Raw genomic sequence first — 27,735 nt, 5'->3', positions numbered from 1 at the left:
AACTCGAGCCGACCCCTTCGCGCGAGGTCTCGACGAGGTCGTCTCGTCCGTGAAATTGAAATTGATCTTGGAATATACATATGTCGTGTTCTGAGCGGACCGTCCACCTCCTTCCCCTCCCCTTCTCCGAGTCCCCAACCAATTTGAAAATCAGTCGAGTTCTCAGAGATTGTTTTTCCCCTTCGTTTACTCCTTTTTGCGTTTGAGTTCCCATTGTCAGTGTTGCCGTGGCTACGCCACCATTTGTGTGGAGGCTATTCGCTTAGCAACAGGATTTTTATGAGCGACATCCGAGACGTGGACGATTGATTGACTTTCTCGCGAGGTCGCTCTTGAAGCACCTGCGCCTGCCGTGAGAGAAACTAAAAGCGTTCCCCGCTCCCCCGCCGTCGATGATTCGTTTCGATGGTTTTTTCGTCGAGCATCGAACGGGAGATGCTCGAAGGAAATGCAAGCTCGACTCGCGTCGCGCAGCTTCCATATCAGAGATTTGTTTTCCGTTTTCCTGCATTCGGGCCTTTACGCGAATATTAATCGCGTCAAATACATATTTCATTCTTAAGTACAAGTGCACGTTGATTCAACTACAAAAAAAAAAAAAAAAAAAAAAAAAAAACTGGACCATACGAGATGCAATCCACGAGCGATATAGCCAATATGGAAAATAGGAGGAAGGGTAACTCGCGTAATTAAAAATCGATCGTGCCACCGCGACGGTGTCGCGGAATTTCGCGGTGTGACGCGACGGAGAACGACGTCCGGCAATGAGAGTCCCGAGCAACGAGAAGCCCGGATTTCTCGCCACGGCGCCACGTAAACGGCGGCCATTGGGTGAGAGCGTCGGCTCGCCCTTCGCGTCCGTCGCAATTAGATCGCGCACGAGCGCGATTAGCTGTCGCGCTCCTCGCGCGGGCGGCCTACGCCAAAGAGGGGAAAAAAGAGGGGCGGACGGGCGAAAGGATATTTCGGAAATGGTCGCCTCGTTCGGATTTCAGGGCGGACTGGCACACCGCGAGATCGTGGGACCAGGAAGAGGCGAGGCGAGACGAGGAGAGACGCACAGCGTGAGAAAGACAATTTTCCCCGGGCATTTATTATGAGTTTTCCGAGTTGCGCGTGTACACGTATATAAATACGTATATGTATATGTAATAAATGATGAATCGCGCTCATGGCACGTCCCACAGTGCTCCATGCAATACCGCTACTACCGGTCCTCGGGCGTCGTGGCGCCCCTCTTTCACCGAAAGTGCCCGGTGCGTCGTGATCCCCCGCGAGGGGCGCGGGGTGGACCCTCGGCGTCGCGCGGGATCCGAACTAGAATCGCGGATTAATGGCGGGGTTTCTTCGTGCCCGCCGATAGATACTCGATAGATCGTGTTCCGGTACGACCGTTCTGGTGACGTAATCCACGAATCTTCGAGAACGGCCGAACGCGTCACGCTACGTTACGCTGTAAATCATCGCGCGTTCAAGATCAAAACGCGAGTTAGACTCTCGCCTAAAACGTACTTTTTTTTTTTTTTTTTTTTTCTCCACGCGAGAGGCCTCGTTCCGTCGATCGGAGGGAGACGTGCGGCCAGTGAGGTGGCGAAAGATAATAACGTTTTAGCTCGTCGTTTTCCCTCTTCGTCCGAGCGTTTTCGAATTGATGCCGAAGGAGACTTGCCGTGTGAGCGAACGATCATAGTTGCGATCATAATTGCTCCGACGTAGTGAAGCCCCCCTCAAGTATTCGGCCACGCCGATCGACCTACGCCGAGCTCAAAACGACTCACGAGCGGCCGTACGACTCGGATGACTCATACGCGGCCGAGAGCAGATCGGCCGCTTTGCTGTTGACTCCCGCATCTTCCTGCGACCTGCGATTCATCGTCTAAGATAGGAGGTTACCGCAATGTACCTATAATCGCGCACACTGGCGAGGTACAGGGACGATGGGCCGAGGCTCGCTTCTGCAAGACGGTAAATAGACGGCAATAAATATCTCGTCGCGCGATAAGGGCCTAGGGTCCTTCGCTCGTAGTCGCCTAACGGTCGAAACCGATAAGGTCATTCACCCATACGGCGATCCGCCAGCGGAGGAAAGAGCGTGCGGAGCATCGATTTTCTAAATGTTCCCTTCCGGGGGATTCGCGATTGGATGCCGAGGATAATTGTGCGTAGTAACGTCTTGCTCGTATGTAGTATCTGTGTGCCTGTTTTGTGTGTAGGTGTGTATCGCGTCTGGTTCCTGTTGACTGCAAAGCTCGTCGGGGCATGAGCGATTTTCCGATTTTCCTAGCCAGCGGTCGAGGTAGCGAGGTGTGCGAGACCGTTTCCAGGTGAAATCTCAATGGAATCATGGCAGATGTGCGCGGGAGGTCGTCGCATTAACCTCGCGATGTGAATCAATAGGAATTTGCGTCACACGTCCGCATTGGCACTTCGCCGGGCTTTGTTCCACTTTGCCGCCAGGGGGGTAAAATCCGCTGGGGAATTTTATTACACACAAAAAAAAGAAAAAAAAATCACGGGAGACGCGGAAAGGAGAGAAAAAAAAACGAGATTATCGCGCTTTATTTTCGAGGCGAAGAGACAGAGACACGTAGTAAGAAAGAGAGAGAGAGAGAGAGAGAGAGAGATGTCAAAAGTTGCGGGCGGCGAGTTTTCCGTGAATACATACGAAAGCACACGGAATGAGCTACACACGCATGAGTCTACTTAACAAAGTAGATTCGTAGGCGATCAGGAAGGATGCATAAGGAGAGTGAGAATGCGCTGCGAGAGTGATTCTCCTCTCCTCTTCGGGTCGAATCACGGGACACAAAGGCACAAACTGTAAGATCGATTACGCCGAAAAGACGGATTACTGACGCTGGATAGCGAACGCCCAGCTCTCGCCTTTCCAACAATGTTGACGGAGAAGGAGCGCCTAGCTCCTCCGAGCGACGCTGCTACAATCGTGCAACCGCGTGAGGTTTCAACGGCGAGCGTCTCCCGGCGCTGGCACAAAGCGAGCTCGCCGAAACGCTGCTCGTCGTTGCGGCGGTTGTTCTCGTCGGTGTTCTAATTCCCCGCAACCGGCGTTGCAAACGAACTATAGAGAGCGCTGTGGGAACCTTAAAAAAAAAAAAAAAAAAAAAAAAAGGGAAATCTCTCGACCTCGTAAGCTGGGACTAGTGCCGACGTAACTGCTGACATTGTGCGTGGTGTAGCTGCTTTTTGTGCACGTCGGCGTGCACGAAAGCGTGGAGGGAGCCGCGTCGATGAAACGTCGTTGCACGATCGTTGCCGGAGCAGGGAGAGAAAGAGAGAGAAAGACAGAGGGCTGGAACGCTCCAGTCGCAGGATCGTACCGAGCAGCAGGAGATGATCTACTACGCGCTATCGGCTGTCAGCCTGCGAATGTAATGAGTTATCAGGTGCGCAAAAAAAAAAGTTGCCTCTCGTCCTTTTTTTTTTTCTCTTTTTTTTTTCTTCTAGATATTTCTTTTCCTTTCCTTTTTTCTCTTCGAGAGCAAATCGTGCAGTGCGGTCGAATTGAACGTCAGGTTCGCTTTAATTATTGTTTCTTCCTTTTTGCGAAAGATTGCATGCCTCCTTATTCCTACCTGTATATGTGATAATTAAAATAATTACGTTGATTATAATAATTTTGTAGTTGTTCATCGAGATTTTTCATAGTTCGATCGTATTTTAAAAGAGGTATTCCTGTATGTAAGCTAGATTTTCATAACTTATTTTAATCCGTATTTTCGTTACGTGAATTTGTAAAATGTCAATATTTTCTCGCATAGCGATATATGCTACGAAAAAATTTTCGTTATCGTCATCGCGTGGAGAGCAGCAATCCTCAAATGCAGTCGCCATTGTGCAACACGAGTACGACTCGTAGGCCCAACATGAGTTTTGTAGCTCTATAACATTCTCGAGGAGACGACGTTTGCGCTCTGTTGTGCTCTGTTGTGCTCTGTTGTGCATCATCGAGGATTTTCCACAACAACGGAAAAGAACAAAGGAGAAAAGAACAACGAGAGGTTGTTTTGTAATTTTACATGTATTTTATTTCGCTTGTTATGTATCGCTGCTGACGATGGTTTTACGTAACTAGTGACGTTCGTCGACCATAATTATTTTTATGGGCGTAACAAAATGTATTAAACTTTTGCACACATGCTATATTTCACAGCTGTATTTGAGAAAGTTTCAAGATCCTCGAGGCTCGAGTTATTTTTTTGTAATATTGAAAAAACGAATGTCAAAAATGCATCGAAGATCAAGGAATTTTTTATTATAAATTTCGAAAGTTTCTCTGCATTGAATATATATCATCGATCATTTTTTAAATAATTAAGTTAATAGCCTTGATCCAAAATAAATTGAATTAATTGAGCATATTAAAAACTTATTAGTAATATATTAAATGTTAAATATTGAAGGATTTCAATATTTAAATGCTTTTTACATTTGTCCAAAATATTCTTAAATTCGTCCAATTTTCAGATTTTCGATTTTATTGCTATCTCGATCGTAGCCACCGATTCGTGGCTTGAATCGTAATCGTTTATTAGCGAGTCTTACACCTTGATTTCATCGTGCTTTGCGTTTCGTACATTCTGATGCTTCGGCTTCACGCGCCATGTATCCTCAGCTTTCTGATAGTCACGCGACGAATAACGACGAATGATCTACGAGCACTTTTGTTCGCTCTCATCTTTCCTCAGAAAACCTAAATTTTTCAATCAAGTGGCGCCCCCATGACAAACATTCGCGCCATCTGCCGCTAGCGTTGGAGCCACATCGGTTAAACCGCCATGAAAGACTACATGCATTCGACTGCATTTGGTTTCTGTCTTTCTACTGTTTCGAATCGCTAAATTATGCATAATAAGATGCATGATAGTATGCGACGTGATAACTAGATGGAAAATCTCCCGTAGCAGAGTGCCGACGACTGGTGACAATTAATTCCGATAGGATCTTCAGTACAGGTCTGGTACGTACGTATATTCCGAATACTTCGTTCACATTGCCTATCAGTAATGGCTGAACGAGAATGTGAATGATCATGTGATCTTTATTCATGTGGATTTACCATTTCTCGATGCTACTTACAATGTTGAATATCGCATCATTTCATTCCAATTGGCAGTTTTGAAGAATTATCCGGCTGTTTTTAGAAATTGCCGGATTCAAAACTCGCTCAACTCGGCCTACAATCCGAATCTACTTATCTCAATTTTACAATTTAATTTCTTAACTTTTGTTGATCTGATTCCCGACGACAGTCAGCATTTTGCCTTGACGTTCAATTAGAAATGTGTTTCCTCACAACAATTTCGACTTTCTTCGGTTTTTGTTGACTTCAGAGTGTTTCTCGAGAGGTCAAATATGGCGTTGTAAACGCTTATCGCGATCGTTGATTCCATTTTGAAATATAAAGTGATAGTTTTCTTTATATGTAGTAATTATATATTTTTTAGAATAATTATAATCTTACTGCTATTAAAACATTTCTCTGAGGTATGATGAAAAATTCTGTAAAATATATTAGCTATTAGACATATTGGTTTTGTTTGGTTTTGGCTCTTTGTTTATCGCAGATTTATTTTAAATTTGAAGTTTGTGATACAATGTTTTTAATCTGTGTGAAGAAACTTGCTGTGTGACATACATTTTTTATAAACAAAAGTTTATGTATGTATGTTTACTGAAAAAGACTGTGTAAAATTGTGAATAGTGTGTTTTTCAAACAAAATAGTGAGAAGTTTTATAAATAATGAAAGTGTGGTGTAAAATTGTGAAAAATATATTTTTCAAGCAAAATAGTGAGAAGTTTTACAAATAATAAAGATGCAATGCGGTACTATTTTATATGATCTTTTAAGTTTCAAGATATTTATCTAAGTGACTGAATTTTAAATTAACATTACATTGAAGATTTGCTCCAAATTAAACAAAGAACAGAAATTTATATTTTTGAAGATATTAATATATGATATATTCAAAGCAAGAAACTAGAAAAAATATTACTGAAGGAGTCGGCAAATGGCGATATTTTATACAATGGTATACATTGTATTCAACACAAGTTTGATCATGTTTCCGACCTACATCCACATAATACCTCGTCGGCACAAATTAACGCGGCTACACGCGAGTTTAATACAAAGGAAGATTGTTTATTATCACATTAATTTCTGTTCACTCACAACACAAGAAGTCTTTCTAGATCTAAATATGTTACATAAAAATCTGAAATCTGAACTTTGTAAAACCTGAGCATTTATAGAATATTGTTGTTTTACTTATTAAAGAATTAAATGTATTATAATTGTACATATTTTTGGATAAATTTGTAATATTTTTTGAATCAAAATATTCAGGATATTAATTGATAGTTTGTTTCTTTTTATCTTTGTACATATCTTTTGATTGCAAATATATTTCATAATCTTTTTTCTACTGTTGTTCGAGCGGTAACTTATTCAACGATACGTTACGCTCACAACAAACAAATAATATTTTTCAGCGATATTTACCGGTCAATTTTTTAAAAATTTATAATTAGGTATTTTAGCACATTACTTTTATATCACATTTTCCATAAATATATTTTTATAAGTATATAAGTCTAAGAAAAATGTTATAATTATATGCAAGAGTCAGATGTATCATTGTTGTTAGAGAGAGTTTTTGAACATCGAAAATATTGCTTTTGTGTGACAAGTAGATATTCTAGAACTGTACGTAAAAGGGGTTGATTGGATCAATATCCATCTCCTTACCCCCGCAATAGTACCACCATGATTAGCTATAGCTTTGGTGGAAAAGTTTTTCCGTTTATTACGGCGAAAACTAGGGATATCATATTACTTACGTTAGTGTATACGTTTAATGCGACTGCGTGTACATTATACATGGTGTTCTATATATTATTGTAAAAATTTGAAAACTTTTATACTAATGTAACAATACATTTTTTTTTTTTTTTTTTTTTTTTTTCATTTTTAAATCACGATAATTTTTTAGATATATAGCCGCACCACAAATGGCAGATTCATAGTCCGATGCGAAATTAATTGCGATCTGATTTAAATCACGATAAGTCGTTTTCATGGTGAATGCTGGAAATTCCAAAGAGGAATTAGGAAAATTTTTATAAAGACATCGAATTCAGCCATTTCTCCCAAGAGAAATGGCCGCTTGATTTTAAATCCAATGTAGTGCGTGGCTTATGATTCACCCTGTATGCAATACACCGAACAACGGTGGTGACAAAGCGTGCAGAATCGGCGGAAAATAATCGATCGTCAGCGAGGTGTACGCGCTGGTCAAAGTGCGGCATTCAGCCCCTTCGGCGAAGATTGGACGCTCGCCGAAGGACGTTCCCGGCCTTTCAACTCTCTGTGCAAGAACGCGTCAGTGAAGTCTTAAAAAAAAAAAAAGAAAAAAAAAAAAGAAAAAATTCGTTCGAGTGATACAGACGCCCGATCGTGCTGGATCAAAAAGCAACGTTTACGTAACGGGAACTCTGTTATTCCATCGTGAAAGCGGAATAGAATGAACGAACAAGGGAAAGGGAGAGAGAGAGACAAGGAGAAGAATCGCATGAATTGAATGTGAAATGGTCTGATTGCCACGCGATATATATATATATATATATATATATATATATATATATTCATTAGAGACGATTAACGCAGTTGCGTAATATAGGGGTCTCGCAATCGAGAGCCGCGATCTATATTAACAACGGCACGTTTCTCCACGATATTTATCGATCGCATTTTTCGTTGCGATTTAACGAGAGTTCGAAAAACCTTTTCGAAAAACGGAAAATAGAATCGTGAACTGTGCCTCACGATGTGAGGATTGAGCGAGCCGCGCGACACGTGACGTTCAAACGGCTATTTATGCCGCTCTGTTCTATGACGAATAAACGGATTGATGTTGAACGACGCTAATCGGTGGGAAATAAGAGGCTTGTGTTCTCACGCAAGTCTGAGATATCCACCAGTTTTTCGAGGAATAAAGCGAAGCGGCATCGCTCGAAGCTTGCTTGCTTTCAAGAGCTTTTTAAAGGTGAAAGAACTTGGGATGGTTTACGACAGCGAAAAGAGATTATGAAATCGCGTATGAAATTGATTTGAAAACCCCTTCAGAACTGCAATAATAATAATGGAAAAATGTATTTCTTCGCGTCTGGGGAAAACGAAAGATGATAAATAATTAATAACGAGGTTATTCGATTATGTTGCCTCTGCATCGAGTTATGATAATTAAAATTTCACGCGCTGTTACTTATGACGGCAATTATGATGACGTGAGTGTATTTACGGAATGTATAAACATTTAAGAAATTGACGATAAGCGATTATCTTGAATTTATGTACATATATAGATATATATATATATATATATATATATATATATATGTATATATATGTTTATATATATATATATATATATATATATAAATTTAAAAAAATTTAAATGAAATTATTAGACACCTAAGATCCCGCTTTGTCGCATTTTCCATTTATTACACTTTATTTACTTTACAAAAATTATTATTAGGCACAAAATTTCACCTAAAATGGTGAATAATATTTATATATATATATAAAAATATAAATATTATATAAAAATTATTATATTATATAAAAATATAAATATTTACATATATATATATATATGTAAAAATATAAATATTTACATATATATATATATATATATATATGTAAAAATATAAATATTTATATAAATATTTATATTCATCTTATGGATTTACAATGCGCGCCTGTAGAATATCGAAAATAGAAATGGCAATGCTTTTTTTGACTTTGCGAAATTCTCACTTGCGTTTTTGATTTTTTTCCTTGCGTGCGAATTTATCCCATGTTAAAAAAACTTTCAAATTTATTTTGATACAACAAAGTTATCGAAAAATTTGTGTTACTTTACTTTAATTCATTCTGTATAACGAATATACAGATTCTGTATAAAAAAAAAAACATAACATAATTACTGTTATAAAAAAAGCGTGTTTCTCTGTCTGATCTCAGGTTGATCAAAAGCAGAAAACAAAATGGACGAATACGACAGAAAGTTTGCAGAGATGCAAAAGTACATTCCATTTCTGGAAGCGATGATTGAGAGGCTACAAAACGTTAAGGACAAGGACAATCGGGAAATTCAGTTGCAGAAAATGCAAAGTCTGCACGGAATTCTATCGAATAGCAAGCGGAAGTATGTTAGATAGAAATTTATGCGAAATTATTTAGAGAATGTGTACACCTCTCCCCCCCTTTCTTCCCCTCCCCACACATACACATCTGCCCCATCCATCTATCTATCTACACACACACACACACACACACACACACACACACACACACACACACACACACACACACACACACACACACACACACACACACACCTGTCCACCCATCCATCCATCCTCCCCTTTCCCCCTCACATACACAAAATAGGCTTTACTTACTTTAAAAAAAAATTATATATATATATATATATATATTCTAAAGTAAGTAAAGTAAGTAAAGTATATATAAGCAAGCATATAAATTTCATTTGTGCAATTTATAATTTATGTTTTTTCATATCAATATTTTTTTTGTGAATTTATGTTATTTTTAATGTTAAAAAGTACTGTATAAAGAATTACTAACTAGAATATTATTGATGAAATAGGCTAAAGATTGAGACACTGCAGCGGTGTGAGGACGTTTTGCAGAAACTATACAATAGGGTAGAAAAGGTAGATATGCTGATACATTGTTTGAATACATACACTGAAAACTGATTCTTGTCGATGTCTTTGTTGTTGAATAAGCAAATTAGAGTGTCCTAAAAAATTTTAAATGAAATTTTGCTTAATGTATATTTCTCGTCTTTAATTCTTGATAAAGAAAAGATTAGGACATTCTATTCATATTTTGTGTTTTCGTATATATTGTTATTATGTTATTTTTATTGTTACACATTTTTTGTGCACATGTCTCATATATATATATATATATATATATATATATATATGTATATATTGCTCAAAACAATTATAAGAAATTGTTTCCTTAAATAGTTAAGATAATTTTGTTAAGAAAAAATTGAAATATTTATTGAAATTATACTTTAAAAATCTATTTTAAATTTAAAATAATTATTAAACTTTATGTAACTGTATACATGCATGGGTTTGAAGAAATGATTATATAATTAAATGATTGTTCTGAGTATACATATTTCGTATTTTTGATGAAAGATGTAAAACATAATGAAATAATATATATTTTTTAGTATAATGTTGAATGATTTAATATTAAAATAACTCCATATTTTATCTTTCATCTTATAACGGAAATAAAATCTTCAGGATTGTGTGTTCTCGTTATGAAAATTTACATATCTAAAGGTTTCAGTGTAACAACTATATCTATTTATGTTCCAATATAAAAAAGAACCCAGGATTTAGCTTTGCACATTGTTTCACACAACACATTTTTAAAAGCATCATGCATAGATGTAATATAAACATATTGCTCTTTCTCTCTTGGCCTCTTATAGTAGCCGCTTATTTGATCCTTGGTTCTTTATATTTGTAATACTGTTTTTGTTGCTTCTTTTAAGTGTTTTCAGGCTTTGGTAGTGCATGTTTGATTTTTGTATGTTAATTATTCTAATTCGACACGAGTTTCAGGGAAATACACCTGGTTTACAATTGCCAAGTAAGCAAAATTATGGCATTACATCACAGCCTTCAACGTAAGTAATCATGTACATTGATATTTTAAAGAAGTTGCGAAAAAATAGTTGCAAATAATTGTAATGCACATACATTAAAATTATATAACTTATTATCATAAACAACAGTTCTTAAAATTTGCGATAAATATTAAAAAAAGTGAGTTTTTATGTTTTATCTTCAGCTCGAAGAATGCGGATTGCAAAGAAGCAGAGTCATCGCAATCACAATCGCAAGATACGGAAAAGAATAAAAAAATTGAGACGCCAGAAAGTCCAGATACCACTAGATCATCCAGTCCTGATTGCCAAATTGTACCTATAATAATTCCTACGGAGCGCAATGACCTAGAACGGAATAAAGACAGAAGACAAAAGCATCGTTCCAAAATAATACCGATCATTACGCTTACGGATAGTACAAAAACTATAACTATCTCGTCGTCATCAGATTCTAATTCGGAAGACACCTCATTCACTGAATGGGACATGTTAGAAGAATCGGAAAGGCATAATTCGAGAAACAGAGGAGATCGGCAATCTTTCGTTACCAGCCATGATGTAGCGACCGCTGCAAAATTGGTCAGTAGCAATCTACCGCAAAAAATCAACGATAGCAGGAACTATGCGTTGGACTCGCAGAATATACCGACTGTCCCGGTGCCTTCTCTCGGTGGTTCAAGGCGATTGTCTTCGGTTTTGGAAAAGAATAAGTTGAATTTGGACATAATGGTCGCCAGTTCCTCCAGACCAGAATCACCCCTGAATGTCCCCGAAGTGAGACTTAATTCTCCCGATCCCGAAATATTGTATGCGAACCCTACAGTCACATCGCCCAGATCGAAAGACAATCATAATGCGAAATCGCCGTCAAAATCACAACCGTCTATACCGCTTTTATTCTCGCCGCCGCCTTTATCGCACGAGCCTCCATTATCTATGGAAGATCTCGCAGAACTGTTGAATGAAGGTGATGGCGAGAAAAGCGATAAAGGTGATAACAATGCCGCGAAGCAAAAGGAGATGGATAAGGATAAATCGAAGAATTTTCCGTCAGATAGAGACAGAATTACCGTTAGGAAAAATTTGACAAATATGTCAATTTCACCTGTGAAATCGAGTGAAATCAAAGGGCCGCCACATCAATCAAACGATCCTCGATCGGTATCGCAAGCACTTTTTTTGGGTTCTAGAGTTCAAGAACCGCGTTACGCGGATAATTATGAGAGGCACCCGCGTCAACGTGACCCTCAAGTTCACGAGAAAGATAAGTCGGTTACCAGTTTCGCTATTTCTGAAGAAATGTCATCTCAGATGCCAGTTTTTCATAATGCCGCAAACAAACCAGATGAGAGAAATGTTCCATTGTATCAGAGACGTCCGAGTGCGCCATCGGACGCGCGGAAGGATGTAACTCTGCCTAGAGACAATGAGTTTGTGATAGATAACACCGACTACTATAATATGCACATGAATCAAATGCATTGGGCCTCTACTGCGGCCACGGGCGATCATCAACATCAATTCGGCAACAACCAATGGACACCCTCGGCTTACGGCGGAATACCTAATCCACCTCTGCAACCCATCCAGCATTCCTTTCAACATCCAATGGAGCCACAGTTTAGGCCAAATCAGTTTCCAGCGAATCTACCTGCCGGTCCTAGACCGTTGATTAATCCTGTTGTACGACCGCAGGAGATGAATCACGGGGTGAGACCGGAAAATGTTCGAGAGGATATTCCTCCCTTGATGCCTCCTGGATTCTCGTCACAATACAGAGGCTTTCAGATGGGTCAAGGATCTTACGATCCAGGTTTTCCTGGCAGACCCACAGAATATCCACATGTGAGACCTACTTGGGAAGGTCCCACCAGAGTAAACGAGACTCCTTACGAAAATGTGATTCCCTGTGGAATTCAGGTCGTGGAGAATTCCACGGGAACTGCCTATCCGCGACCCAACACTCCTTGCCCTTGGGGTACGCGTGATAGGGATAGATCTAATAGAACTCAGGGAAGGGAAGGAGGGTACTACGATCGAAATAGGACGGAAGTGAGGCCTGGTTTTAATCGTGACGGGCGTCCGATTAATCGTTTTTCTAATCCGCGAGATCCGCGGGTTCGTACGGAACATAACGCGAATCAGGCCAAAGAGACCAGCGCTTCCGTTAGGGATCCGCGTCTTGCCAAAGATAAACACGTAAATACATCAGTCAAAACCAAAGATACTGTTCACAATGAGAGGGATCCTAGAAAACGTCCGGTAACATCGGCTACAAAGGCAATCTCGAAGGGAAAACCAAAGTCGCAGAAATCTTCTGAAAAGGAAGAGAAAAAGGAGAGAGATAAACTGCTGAAAGACAGGATGCAATCGCCATTAGAGAGTCTTTATGGCGTGATTGACACGAAAGCCAGCCATAATTCTGGTCTGCAGAAGTTCAAAATTCCTAAAATTAAGCGACCGGAACCGCCACAATCGATCCGCAAAGCTAACGAGGCGAAGGAAGTTGAAAGCGTTCCGTTCAAATCGCCGCGTCCAAAGAATAATAGCAAGAAGAGCAACAAATTTTCTTCTAAGAATACGAACAAGAACATTGCGAGTGGCGAGGTGAGTAGTAGCAGCGACAGTAATCCCATAGTGGAGAATTTGATACAAAATGATGAAAGGGAAGGAGAGATTCTCTCGTCATCTCACATCGAGAAAACTAACAAAAATGACGAAGTAGACTCGGCAACGAATAATCTTAAATTAAATGATATCGCGGAGAAGAGTAAGAGGGACGAATCGAAAGTCGATGGGTCAAAGTCCAAGGAAGAAGTGAACACACAGGAATTGATCCAGGCGTTCGTCAGGAAGTCATTCGAGTCTGGTGAGGGCAAAATGTTGGTCGAACAAGCGAAATTGTTACAACAACTCGGGAAGGGATTGAAGGCGGAAAAGTTCAAGAAAATCAAGAAGATCATCGAATCCGAATCCGACAGCAGTTCGGACAAGGATGAGACGGTTGAAACGAAAAAGATTAAAACCAAGAAAAAGAGGCGAGTAATCGTATCGGACAGTTCAGACGATGAATGTCTTGCTGAGAGACTCAGTATCTTAAATACGAACATTGATGTGAGTGACGAGAGAGAGCCGCTTTCCGCATCCTCCACAGACCCTAAAAGTTCGAAAGAAAAACTCGAGGCAATAACGTCTGGTAATAAAAACGAAGAACAAACTAAAAATATAATTAGAAAGAAAAATGATGGCTCGTTAAAAACTCGTGGCGAAGAACGCATTCAAGCAAATGATAATAAAAAGAATAAGGGTCTACATTTAGAGAAGAATGATAAAAAGAATGATCGATTAGGAGATAGTAGTGAAAAGGCGTTAGAAAACAAAAAACGAATAAGTAGCATAAAAGATAGCGATAAAGAAAACGAACAAACTGAAGATAAACAGGATAAGGTTGATCAAAATTCTGTAGAGGTGTCAAAAGATACGAGTAATGCAGAATTAGATAAAGATCAAGATAAGAATCGGACAGATTGCGCGGAATTTGTTTCTTCTGACCCTACAAGTGGCCAAGCCGATGAAGGTTCGAGTGATAAGCCAAAGGCAAAAACGAAGAGACGAAATTCTCTAGAAATGTTGCAAGAGGATATCAGAGAAATGTTCATTAGCGAAAGCGTAATGACAGCGACGGGTTATCGAATGTGCCGTATGTCGAAGGAAGGTCAGTCACCCTCGGGGATGAGTACATCATCGATCAACTCCAAGAAGGAGGAAGTGTCGAACACGGCTGAAAAGAAGATCGTAGAACCGAACACTGAAAGAGATGAATCGGCGAACAAGTTGCGAAAGAGTTTGAGAGCTCGTAATGTTGAAGAATCAAGTAAAGCGAAAGTGACGAACAGAAAGGACGCCAAACTACGGACGACCCGTAATTCACGCTCCAAGGAGTTCGTTTCAAGTTCCGAGAGTGAGGAGGATCAACCGCTGGCTCTGCGAACGAGATTAAGCAACGTTGACAATCGTACGTCGAATCAAGAAGTGGATCACAGCGAGGAGAGTAATGACGCACTACGTAGATCCAAACGGATTATAGATAAATATGTTAAGGAGCCACGAGTGCTCGTAGAGAAGACGGATATCACCAAGTTAGATTCGTCCAAAGTGATGTTCGACAGCTCGTCTGACGAGAGTTTTGGTATCGATGTGTCCGAGTTAGCCGCAGCGGTGGACATCTCCCTTCGACCGGACAAGCAATCTGATCAGGATTCGATAGACACTACGGCGTCAACAAAACGGTCGAAAGATGCCAAGAGGGTGGGTAAACGGAACTCGAAATCGAAGAAGTCGTTCGCGCTCACCGATGACAAGAGCGAGGACGGTACGTCATTAACAGACGAGGAGAGTATAGTATCGGACATTTCTATGTCGAGCGGCACTACTGCCAGAAAGAGAACGATCGGTGGTGCTGCTAGGACGACCGCTAAGGAGGACTTGTTGAGCAACATTCTAATGGGCCTGGCGGTACCGACGGAAAGGAATACGTCGTTGACCGACAAAGGTAGCGAGATAGACTTTGACGAAGATGCGAATGATCCGCTAGCCATCGAGCCAGGCGTGAAGAAGCTGCCGAAGAAGAAGAAAAAGAAGTCCAGCTGGCAAATGGGTATAGTAACCACTAAGAAAAAGAAAAGGAAGGCCGCTTCGGCCTCCAAAGCTACTAAAACGAGTACCGAAGAAACGAGTGCCGAGGCGAACGTTTCGACGGATACCGCAGAAGGTGAGCGATCGATGTCTAAAGATAAAAATCTCGTGGCGGCGGAAGAGAAAATTTCTGAAGTGGCTCCCCAGGACAACTGTACTGTAAATGCGAATCTAGATTCTACGGTGAAATGCGAGGAAATTAAACCGCTTGTAAATATAAGTGTGGACAGCTTTAATGTAGACGTTAAAGAGGAATTAAATAATTCAACGGTGTCGGACGACCTCTTGAATACAACACTCAAAGATCTGCTCGACGATTCGTTACTTTCGATCGAGGAGAATAAGTCGACCGTAAAAATGGAGATAGAAGCGGAAGGTGAGAGGAACGTTGGTGCTCCTACCGCGACGCATGCCACCATGGCGAACAGATTTTCCAAGGAATCGCCAAAAATTATTTACGATCAGCTAATGACGGATCTCTTCCGTAGGATAGACTCCAAACATTTGATAGACTACGCCTGGGTTGGCCCGGACAAGTACAAATGTTTGTTATGCTTCTTCACGGGCAAGAACATTGTTCATCATTACAAGGTTAATCATCCCGAAAAGGAGATACTGATCTCGCGTCTCAGGTGGACGGACGCGGAGGCTGCGGTCGCGGACGCCGAGCGCGCCTCCGCGACGTCGGCAGCCGCGACGGGCGCGAGCCAGATGTGCAAATTCTGCTGCCGGTTCTGCTGTTTTGTCACAGAAGGTGCGGCAGATGTGGCGCTGGAGGCGTTCTACGAACACTGCACCACGCACACGGGCGAATATAGGTTCCACTGCAACAATTGCTCTTACCAAGCGGTGGCCAAGGCGTCCATGAAGACGCATTATTATAAGGTGTGCCGCAGGGACAAATCGTTCAACGAATCCGCATCCGAGGATATAATACCGAAAGAAAATGGCGTCTACGGCTATCTATGCCGTACTTGCAACTTTGTGCAGCTGAAGCGGCAAAATGTGGAGGCCCACGTTGCCTTTTGGCATCGGGAGCAGGCGAATATCGAGATCGTTAAGATCAATATGTCAGCGGTAACCGTCGAGCGCGATGCGGATAAGAGTGCGGTGCAACCACGCGAATCGGCGAAAGTCGGAAATGCGGAGGAGCCATTCGTCGTGGAGGCAAAGCCGCAGATTTCCGAATTTGAGTCTATCGAGTGCAAGAACGTGCCGTTGATCGATACCTCGAGGAGTCCTCCACTGGAGGAGCCCAACGATGATAACATCGGGGAGGGTACTCCGCATGAGCCGAAAACATTCGAGAACATTCAAGTCAAGGATGAAGAGATCGAGGAAAGATCGAAACTGTCTCAAGGAGAACCGGAAGGGCCGGCGAGCGGGCCTAATCTCAGCGCGTTTGTTTGCCCGCCTGAATTGGAAGACAAGGAGATTGAGATCCAACGGGAGCGGCAGAAGACGATGCAAGAGATCGCCAATGATATCGGTATTCTGCTGAAGAACTTTTCCAAACCGGGTCTGTCCATAATCGACAAGCTGCAGGACAAGATGCGCACGGACGCGGTCGTCAGCCCAGTTCCGGAATGCAATAATGCACAAGCGAACGTTCCAGAAAATTCGAGGGAAAATTCTTCGTTACCCCTTGAGAATTTACCCGCGGAATCTCTGAAGGTCGAGGAAACGATCATTAAAGAGGATCCTCTGAGTCAGCCGAGTAGTCAAGAGGACTCCTCCGTTATGGGGAAACAATTGGCCGCTGATAAATCGCAGGAAGTGACGAACGAGGGAGAGAACGATAAGGCGGACGTAAAGATCCGGGACCCTCTTGCGACCATAGATTCGCGCAAGGACAACGAGAGCGACGGCGAGAATAGCGACAACGAACACTCGGCGCCAATCTTCGAAACGGAGTCCAGCAGCGAACAATCGGACGCCGAGCCGACCGACGTCAATATGATCCTGAAGGAGACGTCGAGTATGACGTCATCGTCGTCGCGCGTCCCGATGCTGACAACGATACAGAGGCTGGCCGCGCAGCTTCAGAATGTCAAACCTCTGGAACCAGTGCCCGAGCCGACGTCCAAACACATTCAGATCAAGAACGAACCTGTCGAGCAAGTGTCCTTGATCCCGAAACCGCCGGACGTCGTGCCGATCGCCAGCGTCAAGCGTTTGCTAAAGAAACAAAAAAAGGATAAATGCATGGCGAGGGAAGCTCTGAAATCGGCATCATACAAAAACGCCAGTCCCCCTAAAAATTTTATCAGATTCAGACGACTGAGCGGCGACATGTTGTCTATGCCGACGTTTCCGGATAAGGAACGGGAAGGTTGGTAATTGAAACAATTAAAATCTATTGCAATAACATTCCAGGCAGCTGTATATGTTAATGAAGCGAAATGCAAGAAAGTGACACACACACACACACACACACACACACACACACACACACACACACACACAGAGTAACAAAAAAAGACATGTGTATGTGTATATTAATAATAATAATTAATAGGAAAATATATTAATAGGACAATATATATTATCTAATTGGTAGATGGAGCTCAATCGGATAGTGCGATAGATGCATCGCAAACGGATACGGAAGAAGGATGTTCGTTTTTGAAAATTGAAAATGTGATCAGCCTCGCACCAAAATCCAACCGCAACAAAAGTGAAAATCTTACGGTATGTGAAAGTATCATAATTATTTTTTTATTACTTGACGAAATTTAATTTGTTTAATTTTTGTTATCGTTATCGTTATTATACGTTTTTTTCATTTCATTGTTTTCAGGTACGTGATATTAGAAAGGCGGTGGAGATATCTCCTATAAAGAACAAAGAGATATCTGTCTTGAGAAAATCTAATCATCAACCTCTGATATTGAAGAAGACTATTCCACCACAGTTGGTAATGAATACGAACATGCAAGGTATTTTTGGCCAAGAATTTTTTAATATCCATCTCAACCGGAAATCTATTTGTATTCATCTGAATTTTTTACCGTAGTTTTGAAGAAATCGGTGATCATTTCGTCGGCAGGTCCATCAACTTCAAATAATAGGTCGAGAAAACTCAAGCTAGTAGGTGCACCTGTAATGATCAATTCTAAGGAGGAAACATCGCTGCCATCCTTCGTGATCAAGCTGAAATCTGTAGAAGCGTATACGGCGATGCTGACAGAGCCAAAACTGGTTCACTTCTACAAATGCATGGGTCAGGATTGTTCTTTTACAACCGATTCCATCGAATCGTACCATGAGCACTATAATAAACATTGTGAAGAGGCTGACAAGAAGAATAGCCCGGCGCCGCATGACTATAAGAAATGTGCCTATTGTCAAGCATTTCCAAAGGATTGGCGCAACATGAAGTATCATCTGTGGGAGAAACATGCTCACTGCCAGTATCAATGCAGTTATTGCTTTTATCGAGCCATTATACCGTCCTACGTGCAGCAACATCAGGTAATAATTTTTGCATATTGTAGTTATATGCCAAAAGAAATAATTTGGATGATTGATATAATTTTTCAGGCGGCCAATCATCCCGGCACTGTGTTTTACTGCTTATTAGGCACGAATCATAAGTCGATACCGATGCAAGAAGACATTCATCGTAATACTTATATGAAACCTTTCGTCTGTAAACATGGTGAGTAATAATGATAGATCATAATGTAGTGTATTATAAACATATTAATAGATTAGCATATTAATATATGCATAACATATTAATATGTTATTAATTAATATATTATTAATTACATTTAGCGAAACTGTAGAGGTTTTATCGTTTGTTGTGTCCTTTCTAGTTGTTGAATTCTTTTTGGAATCGTCACTTAAACACTTAAATTAACACTTAAATTAATTAATTTTAATTTTCTTCATTTAGCTTGACTAAATTAATATGTTATTAATGTGTTAGCATACATTGTATATAGCGCATGATATTAAAATATTTACTGATTGCTTTTAGATTGTAATAAAATCTTTTACGTATATGATACATTTATGATGCATTTGAGGACGAAACATTGGTCTTATCAATTTATGTATAAATGTCATTTATGTAATAGCACATATGCAACAATAGAAATTCTTATGTCTGTAAGTATCTTATATTATCTATCTATATTATCAGAAAAAAAGAAAAAATACATATTTATTCATCTTATTATAACATTTATAGCACTATAAGACCCATGGATATTCCAAGTATCAATGTATATATTGTTTACATGGTACCGAAACTCAAGATGAAATGCTTCAGCATTTAAGTTTTTCTCACTGTGATCGATTGCCTCAGACTTTGGAGCGTTCGCTTCCTCCAATGGTATAATTATTATAATTGATGTTTAAGTTGTACACGACATTGCCACTGTATCAAAATCATTTCAATATTAAATGTTTTTGTTCATCATTAGAGATTATTAGAATATGTGTTTATCTATACATATTTATTTAATATCTAACTTATACACATATATTTTACACACATACACATTCATAAATATAGGATATTCTCAAAAATTTTATGAAATTTTATCTTAAATAAATATATATGATATGATATATAAATAAATATATATGATAAGTATTTCAAGAAATAATCTTATTTTATGTTACGCGTACGTACAATTGCAATTAACTTTCAGCCATCACGCAATGTGGACGTCATTAAACAACTTATTTTGCGAAATTTAGTCAAGTTGGAGGAAAATGTTAATTTAAGTGTTGACGATTCCAAAAAGAATACGACAACTAAAAAGGACACAACAAACGATAAAACTTCTACAGTTTCGCTAAATGTAAATATTGTTTCGAATCAAGATCGACGTGATCTATCAAATAGTTTGGCATCAAACTTTGTCGGAGAAGTTAAAGATGAGAAAGCAAATGCCAACGTTCCCAATATCTCAGCAAAACAACCAATAGACTCGCCTATTAATACTGATGAAAAAACAAGCAAAAACGTTGCTGAAAAGCATCCACAAAGTGAGCAGAAGCTGTTCCTGCAATCGGAGACGGAAAAATTAAGTGATTATGCTATAAATCAGATTCTTCAGGAACCGGAATTGGAATTACTGACGTCCTTGAATGATTCTAACGCGGTGGATCCATTAGAATTCTCTAATGAATTTAATAGTAATGACGAGTTCGTAAATACAAATCTTCTCGATAATGTGGAATTTTTGAAGAATTTCACATCTAATTCTGGCAACGTATCGTTCTTCAAAGACAAGATTGAAGATAGTGATATCGAGATCTTGGAGAGCGAGGAAAAAGCCGCACAGAGAGATGTGAAAGATGATGCAAAGCAGACAATAAAGCCAGTATTATCTGAAACAAAAGCTGATAATAAAGAGCAGATTTTATCTAAGGATCCTATCGAAAAGAAATGCACATCCGAAGAGACACGTACTACTAATGCGGCTGCTCAATCAGAGAAACCTTTAACTTTGGATGACATCAAAAATACCGGCCGTGCCGGACTCGATTTGTATAAATGCGGTTACCTAGAGTGCAATTTCGCGGCATCAAATGCGATGTTGTTGAAGGCGCACATGAAGACGTGCACTTTCGAGCAGTCTAGCAAATATTTATTTTGTCCGCATTGTCCGCAAAAGAAACGTTTACCTAAAATTGGCTTGTTCCTAGAACACATGAAGAGTCACGGTTTAAAACGTTTCGGATGTTCGTTGTGTAAGCTGAGATACTCGGTTTCATATCAGGCTACGGCTCATATGAGGACAAAACACAAATTGAACAATACGAAATTAGTGCCTGCAGACCCAACAAATCCATCAGTCGACGGTCTCTTCATCGTGCAAGCAGTTGTAAGTTTGTCTCATCAACAAAATGTAATATCTTTTTAAATAAATATCTTTTTTTAGAGAGTGTGTTATATGTAATTCTCTTATAATATGTAATTTGTACAGCCCTTTGGATCTGCCGAACGAAAAACCAAGAAGCGTAAAGGTGCAAAGTCTGGAGCGGAACAGGAGAACGAGAAATCCGCGGATGAAAAATTATCGTTCAATCCCGATGAGATAGAACAATTACCGCGTCAGGCGATTTACAATCGGGAAGTTCAGTGCGCTGTATGTCCTTATACGACTAAAGTTCGGACGAACATTATCCGGCATTTGCAACTACACGCGAAAGACGAAACCGTGCCCGAGAGCGGCCCGGTCAATCCTGTTCCCTGCCTAGATAAGAAGGAAAAAATGTTCGATAAGATGGTGAATCTGGCGAGCAGTTCGCATCAAAACGGTCGTATGGGTGCCAAACCAAAGGAACCTGTTAAAGAAAACGAGGAGGACGACAGTATACCAAAGTTTGTACCGGAACACAAAAGGTACGCGTTTATATCGTGGATTGTGAGATCATAATAAATGAGACATGAGAAAAAATATAGATCATCGAGAAATAATCGTTCTAACAATATTTCTTTACAACAGGTATGTATGTGGCGTGGCCGAATGCAATTACCTGACGGTGGACGAGGCAATGTTGAGATATCATTTGAAGGCTCTACATTCGGAAGAGCCATATTTCCGTTGTCCGCATTGCCCTCCGTCGGGTCAAGAGAATCAGAATATAGCGATCGATAAAATGGGCATTCACCTAAAAATGCACGATGCGAGACTCTACAAATGTTCCCATTGCAATCATCATCATTATCATAGGTTTGCATATACTTGTGCTACAATTTCATCATCAAACGTGTGATTATTTATATTTTTTTAGTTATTTTATAAGCATTTTAATTTTATATACGCGGATGTAGTACAGATTTAAAACATGTGACAAGTATGCCTAGACATGATTACCGATTAATAATAATTATCAATTTTATAATAATAATAATAATTATTATTATTAGTAACTCGATAATCGAAACAGATTGCTATTTTTCACGATAAAAATTCTTCTAAATAATACTTGTCAGATGTTTTAAGATTTTCTTATCGGCGCGAGTGCACTTTCTATGCTCTCTGATGGTAGTCAAATAACATCCAGGCACGTCGTGGAGCGGCATCTTACCGATAAACATCCAGAGAAGAGACCTTTTGTGAAGGTAATAAGGGAAATCGAGAACACAGAAAACATTCAACAACAAGTCCAAGAAGAAGTCGAGGAAGAGATTCCCGATCCGGACGGCAATCATTGGAAATGTAATCTTTGTGATTTTAAATGCGTTTACAAAGCCGACGTGGCCACCCATGCTGACACGGTTCACGGTGAGAACTGCCAATATAAATGCACCCTGTGCTCATTCAAGACGAGCGGAAAGATACATCTCGAACAACACATAAACAGCAAGCACGCGTACGATTCAAATGCCGATTATGCTATGACGTATCAGAGAATAAAAGGTGTCAATAAACGCAATACGGAAACTGTAGAACAAAGCGGGCAGGATGAGCCCTTCGATACGACGCCACTTTGGAGAAGAAGCATGCCACGGATTCGACATATCCGCGGGATTCTTTTGGAAGAGGAAATCGAGATACCCGCGACGAGCGAGACGCCCGTGGCTTCAAAGGTATCTGCGAGCAAACGCAAGAACGACTCTGAGATCTCGGTGAAGCCAGCTAAAATAAAATTGGTTGGCAAGTCAACGTCTCTCGACGATAATAATAAACAAGCTAAAGAAAAATCGAAGCGATCGCTCTCGTGCGACGAGACGGAAGGCGAGGAACAAGTTACGAAGGAAAACGGTAATAAATCAGCCAAAAACTCAAAAACAGCCACGGTTGAATTGAGCGATGCTGGCGACTCCGACGTGGGAAGGTTCGGGCCTTACGGCAAACCGGACGCCAATATGTACGTTTGTACGCTGTGTAATACTTTCAAGACCAAATACAAGCACGATATGAGAGATCATATTTATAGAGAGTTGAACTATCCAAGGTAAGTTATATTGAACGGTGTACAAGTAGGTCTGCAACGCAAGTCTGAAGTCAGACGAAATCTATCGCTAATTTGCCTTTCAATTGTGCTCTTTTGTATTTTGTGTTATATTTAAAAGTATAAAGTATAAAAATTTAATTGGATGTCAATCTATTATAATTTCTATTCGAATCTGTTAATAATTCTACTAATTCACTATGATACTTTCAAAAGTTAAACTTGTTTTGTATGAATGTTATTATTAAGAGAAATTATGTATTTTGTTTAGATGGCATTGTAAAACTTGCGGATATTTATCAATAAATCGCAAAGCGCTGCTGCAGCATTTTACCAAACGTCATAACGGAAAATTTCCAGAGCACGAGCCACTATCGCCGGATAACGCGATTGAGGATTGGGTATATATTTATTCAAATTTTTTAAACTTCCATGTGCCTTTTATTATTTAAAGAGTATATATGTAAATTATTCGGGAAAAGAGCGGAAAAGAGCAAAAGCCAACGCAAAAGCCTAGTGCTAAACAACTATGATAAATATAAAATGAGAATAGATAAAAATAAAGAAGATATATGACAAACGTTTCGATCTTAGATTAAGTCATCCTCAGTGCTACGCAATGACTATAAAATTGAATTGGAAACAAAAATTACAAAAGAATAATTATTTTGCGTCAAATGTATAAAATTTTATAAAAAGAATGTATAAATTTCTTTCTATACTATATAAATCGTTAATGTTAATGACCAATAAATTGAATGATTTGACTTGTGAAGACTTATATTGGAAATTTCTCTTCAAAACTTTGAGATGCATTCGAGACGAAGTCTTTTGTTGGCTGAGACATTATATATTTTTTTCATAATTCGACTACGCCACAACATGATTAACAAGGAAACATTTCCACCTAACATGAGCCTTTATTAAGTCAAATCACTCAATTTTATATTTATTACAATCGTTTTTAGCACTAAAATCTTACGTTGACTTTCGTGCTCTTTTTCCGAAATTGTTTTTGCAACATTCAAGTCTACCGGTTCTTTTTGTATATAAATTTTGTTTTATTATTATAAAGTAAATATTATATTTGCAGGTAAAAACTTTGTTAAAGAAGCAAACAGATTTAATTAAAGCTTATAACGCTATCCACAAAAATGTAGCAATACCCTTCAATACAAATTCTTCAAGTCCAGATGTTTCTCCCGTGAAGGTTCCTATTAGGGTTCCTGATATAAAGACCGCGAACTTCGAACCTTCAATAACCAATTTTATTGCCGTCTTCGATGATAATCTTCTCGAAGACGCCAATAAAAACAGTATGGACACTGACGATGGCGATAGCCAAGATGAAAATCTCGTAATCGATATGAAAGAAGACGAGGCGCAAGAGGACAAAAATAATGACGATAAATCTGAGAACGAAAAACGTAAGTATTAGATTCGGAACTGTTTCACTTGCGTTTATATCATCATATAAAATATGATTATATATATATATATATATATATATGATTTATATGATTATTTATATGATTTTATACACGCAGTTCGCGACAAGATTGATGAAGAGTTGGAAAAGCCGCTCGTCTGTAAGCATTGTCAGATGACGTTCAACCGCCAGCGCGGATTTAAGTTGCACATTCAGTATTCGCATTTGAAGCGGCTTGGCTTCCTATGCCCTTACTGTGATCGCAGCACCAATTCGGAGACGATGATGCGTCAGCACATCCGCGCGAAACATCCGAAAGATCCGGAAAAAATCATCCACAATCCAGACGCATGGGGAAACGCGAAACTGACTAACGAATTCTGGGAGAAGGAATATGGTCTCATCTGCCCGAAATCTGTCCCAAAGAAACGAAAAATGAACACGGATGCCAATAGCAACCCGGCCACTATCGTCGCCGCTACAGCTTCAACTGTAACTGCAGCTTCCATTGGCAATCGCTTGGACACACGAGAAAAATGTGACATATGCAACTTCACGGCCGTAAATCACACTGGCTTGAAGAGTCACATGAGGACGCACACCGCTCACAAAAACAATCTCAAGTGTGTGTATTGCACCTACAGCTGTTCCTTCAAGGCTGAGATGCTGGAGCATTGGGAATTGAATCATCCCTCATTGCAATTGAAGTACAAGGAACTGTCGTCGACGGCCAGCTCCTCCTCCGATGAGACGAAGAACAGTCCATCGATGCATAAGAATATCGACGCGACGTTGAAGAACGAGGAACAGGAGCTAACATCAACTATCATTTATGGCTGCTTTTATTGTAATCTTCGTAGTATTTCATTGCAGTCCATCAAACAACACTGGAATCTTATGCACAAGGAGGCAAAGAGTTCGGAGACGGGGGGTTCGAGCACGAAGTTTCCATTTAGATATAAGGAAATACCTGTACAGAAGATGCAACCAATAAACCCCATAAAGAAGGATATCGTCGAGTCGCTCCGTGATCTCACGAAAAAAACGGAGAACTCGTCGCCTGTCATTCAACGGTACGGATGGCTTTGCCAGTGGTGTAATGATTTCTGCGAGACCGATAATGATAGGATAACTCATCAAAATATGTATCACTCGCATCTGCCGCAAAACTTTAAACGGCGGGAATGGCAGGAACAGCAGCAACAACAGAAGGAACAGGATCAACCAAAAGGGTAAGGGTTTGCTTGCTCGTACACTGTCACTTCCATCAGGAGACTCCTAAATAATCAAGCACACGGAATCTATATTTTAGCACGTCGATACCCATCACGTCGTTGTCCACATACAGCTCCGAAAAGCATCCAACTCTCAAAGCAACAAAGGAGAACATTTCGAACTTTGAATCAGTCGTAGAGAATCTGATTGCTATACATGTCACACAGAATGATCTTGGTGACACAAAGATCGAGGACGATCAGAGCCGTATTTTCAGCGCTACATTGGGAGGCAATAGACGTCGGAATGTCGCGAGGAAATCCACTATCAAATCAGTTATTTCATATGCGAGACCAGGCCCACGCATATTCAAGGCAGTTGCGCGTAAATCCACAAATCCGAGGTATCCGCCAAGTGTTTTTACGCCGCGCTCGCTAGAATCTTACAGCACGGACACAGATACGGACTCCGAGGACGAAAAAGTAGCAGAGAGTAATCAACCGGTCTCGCATTATAGAATACCGAGCAGTCCGGTTAATCTGGCCGCGTTGAACACGTACATGGTGGTCGGCGGTCACAATATGAGGGTAAATTGTCTTACTCTCGCAACGTTGATCAATATCAAGCCGAGAGTACTGTTGAAAGACATTAGAAAAAATCCTAAATATGCCGCGATCCTGTCAAGCTTGAATTAATATTACGATAATCATCCTTGCATAAGAGATATAATTTTCGTGTCAACGAAATTAAGATTTTTTTTTTTTTCATTAAGGATAATTACACGAATCACTGTAAAAACTAGCACGTAAGTAAAATTGCAAGAAAAACTTCAATTATAATTTACATGAAACTTATTTATGATGATAGAAGACAAAAATACAAGTTTTTTTCTTTTTTTTTTTTTAATTAGTATTAAAAAGTGATTTATGTTAACATCACTTGTATTTCTGTGCTTCGAACTTTTTTGTTTTACAAAATGATGTGTAAATATTGAAAGTGGAGATGCGACAACTGTACATTAGAAAAGAAGATTGAAACAATTAGTACAATTTAAAAGCATAGTTTTAACTTAAAATGTCTCGAATACATGTTTGATGTGATACTTTTATATACGAAAGGGTTGACTGTTGTGAAATCTTGAATTATTGTTACACGTAACTGCATCACAGATTTACATGATAATTGCCGAATAGTCAAATAAAACTATTTTTAATACCTTTCATAAAATCACAATTAAGTTAACCAATTTGCATTACTCAGTATTTACATTATTCAGAATAACTCGTTCAGAAAGGCCATTTAATATCAAAGGAAGTAAGAATACGAGATGTTACATACTGCTTTTCGTTCTATGTAAATATTTTAATATTATTTTACTTATTTTTATGAAACAAAAAAAGTTGAATATTTTTAGAATTATACGCAGTTTTTAGTAATTAAATCCGTACTACACATTCAAATATACAGATATAATACAGATTAGAATTTAACTACCATGTCACATTGCAGTTTTTAATCATATAGATTTTTTTTTATCAAATCATTGATTTTAATGCGATGGAAAACAGTAAGATTCTGTGAAAATACAAGACTGAGATACATCCTATTATATGATACTGTAGTAGTTTTTAGAGAACTGTAAATATATGTACCATATCGCAAATAAATATTTTTGATTTTTATAAATTGATCAGTATGTGAACAATAAGCTTAATTTAAAA

General features: G+C 39.5%; 1 protein-coding gene across 3 annotated transcripts; it reads left to right on the top strand.

Moving 5' to 3' along the window:
• The first annotated feature begins 50 nt into the window (after positions 1 to 50).
• On the top strand, positions 51 to 27,704 carry LOC105429319 (uncharacterized). Of its 3 annotated transcripts, none has more exons than XM_089075570.1 (19): positions 51 to 3,404; positions 9,051 to 9,234; positions 9,700 to 9,766; positions 10,700 to 10,770; positions 10,935 to 17,779; positions 18,008 to 18,138; positions 18,248 to 18,386; positions 18,497 to 18,921; positions 18,991 to 19,108; positions 19,433 to 19,563; positions 19,646 to 19,789; positions 20,112 to 21,293; positions 21,396 to 21,814; positions 21,918 to 22,145; positions 22,480 to 23,373; positions 23,642 to 23,771; positions 24,464 to 24,797; positions 24,918 to 26,031; positions 26,112 to 27,704. In XM_089075570.1, exons 2-19 carry the CDS (start codon positions 9,074 to 9,076, stop codon positions 26,707 to 26,709), a joined length of 13,131 nt encoding a protein of 4,376 aa, XP_088931696.1. In that variant the 5' UTR covers positions 51 to 3,404; positions 9,051 to 9,073; the 3' UTR covers positions 26,710 to 27,704. The 3 variants fall into 3 exon arrangements, with proteins under 3 accessions (XP_088931696.1, XP_011640512.2, XP_088931697.1); XM_011642210.2 differs by having other exon boundaries at positions 18,464 to 18,921; XM_089075571.1 differs by lacking the exons at positions 19,433 to 19,563; positions 19,646 to 19,789 and having other exon boundaries at positions 18,464 to 18,921; positions 20,287 to 21,293.
• Positions 27,705 to 27,735: the final 31 nt, after the last annotated feature.

The sequence above is a fragment of the Pogonomyrmex barbatus genome, unplaced genomic scaffold, assembly GCF_055798465.1.
Source record: "Pogonomyrmex barbatus isolate J1 unplaced genomic scaffold, ASM5579846v1 scaffold19, whole genome shotgun sequence".
In the NCBI taxonomy this organism is placed as follows: domain Eukaryota; kingdom Metazoa; phylum Arthropoda; class Insecta; order Hymenoptera; family Formicidae; genus Pogonomyrmex; species Pogonomyrmex barbatus.
This window is presented reverse-complemented; position numbering and strand designations above follow the sequence as displayed.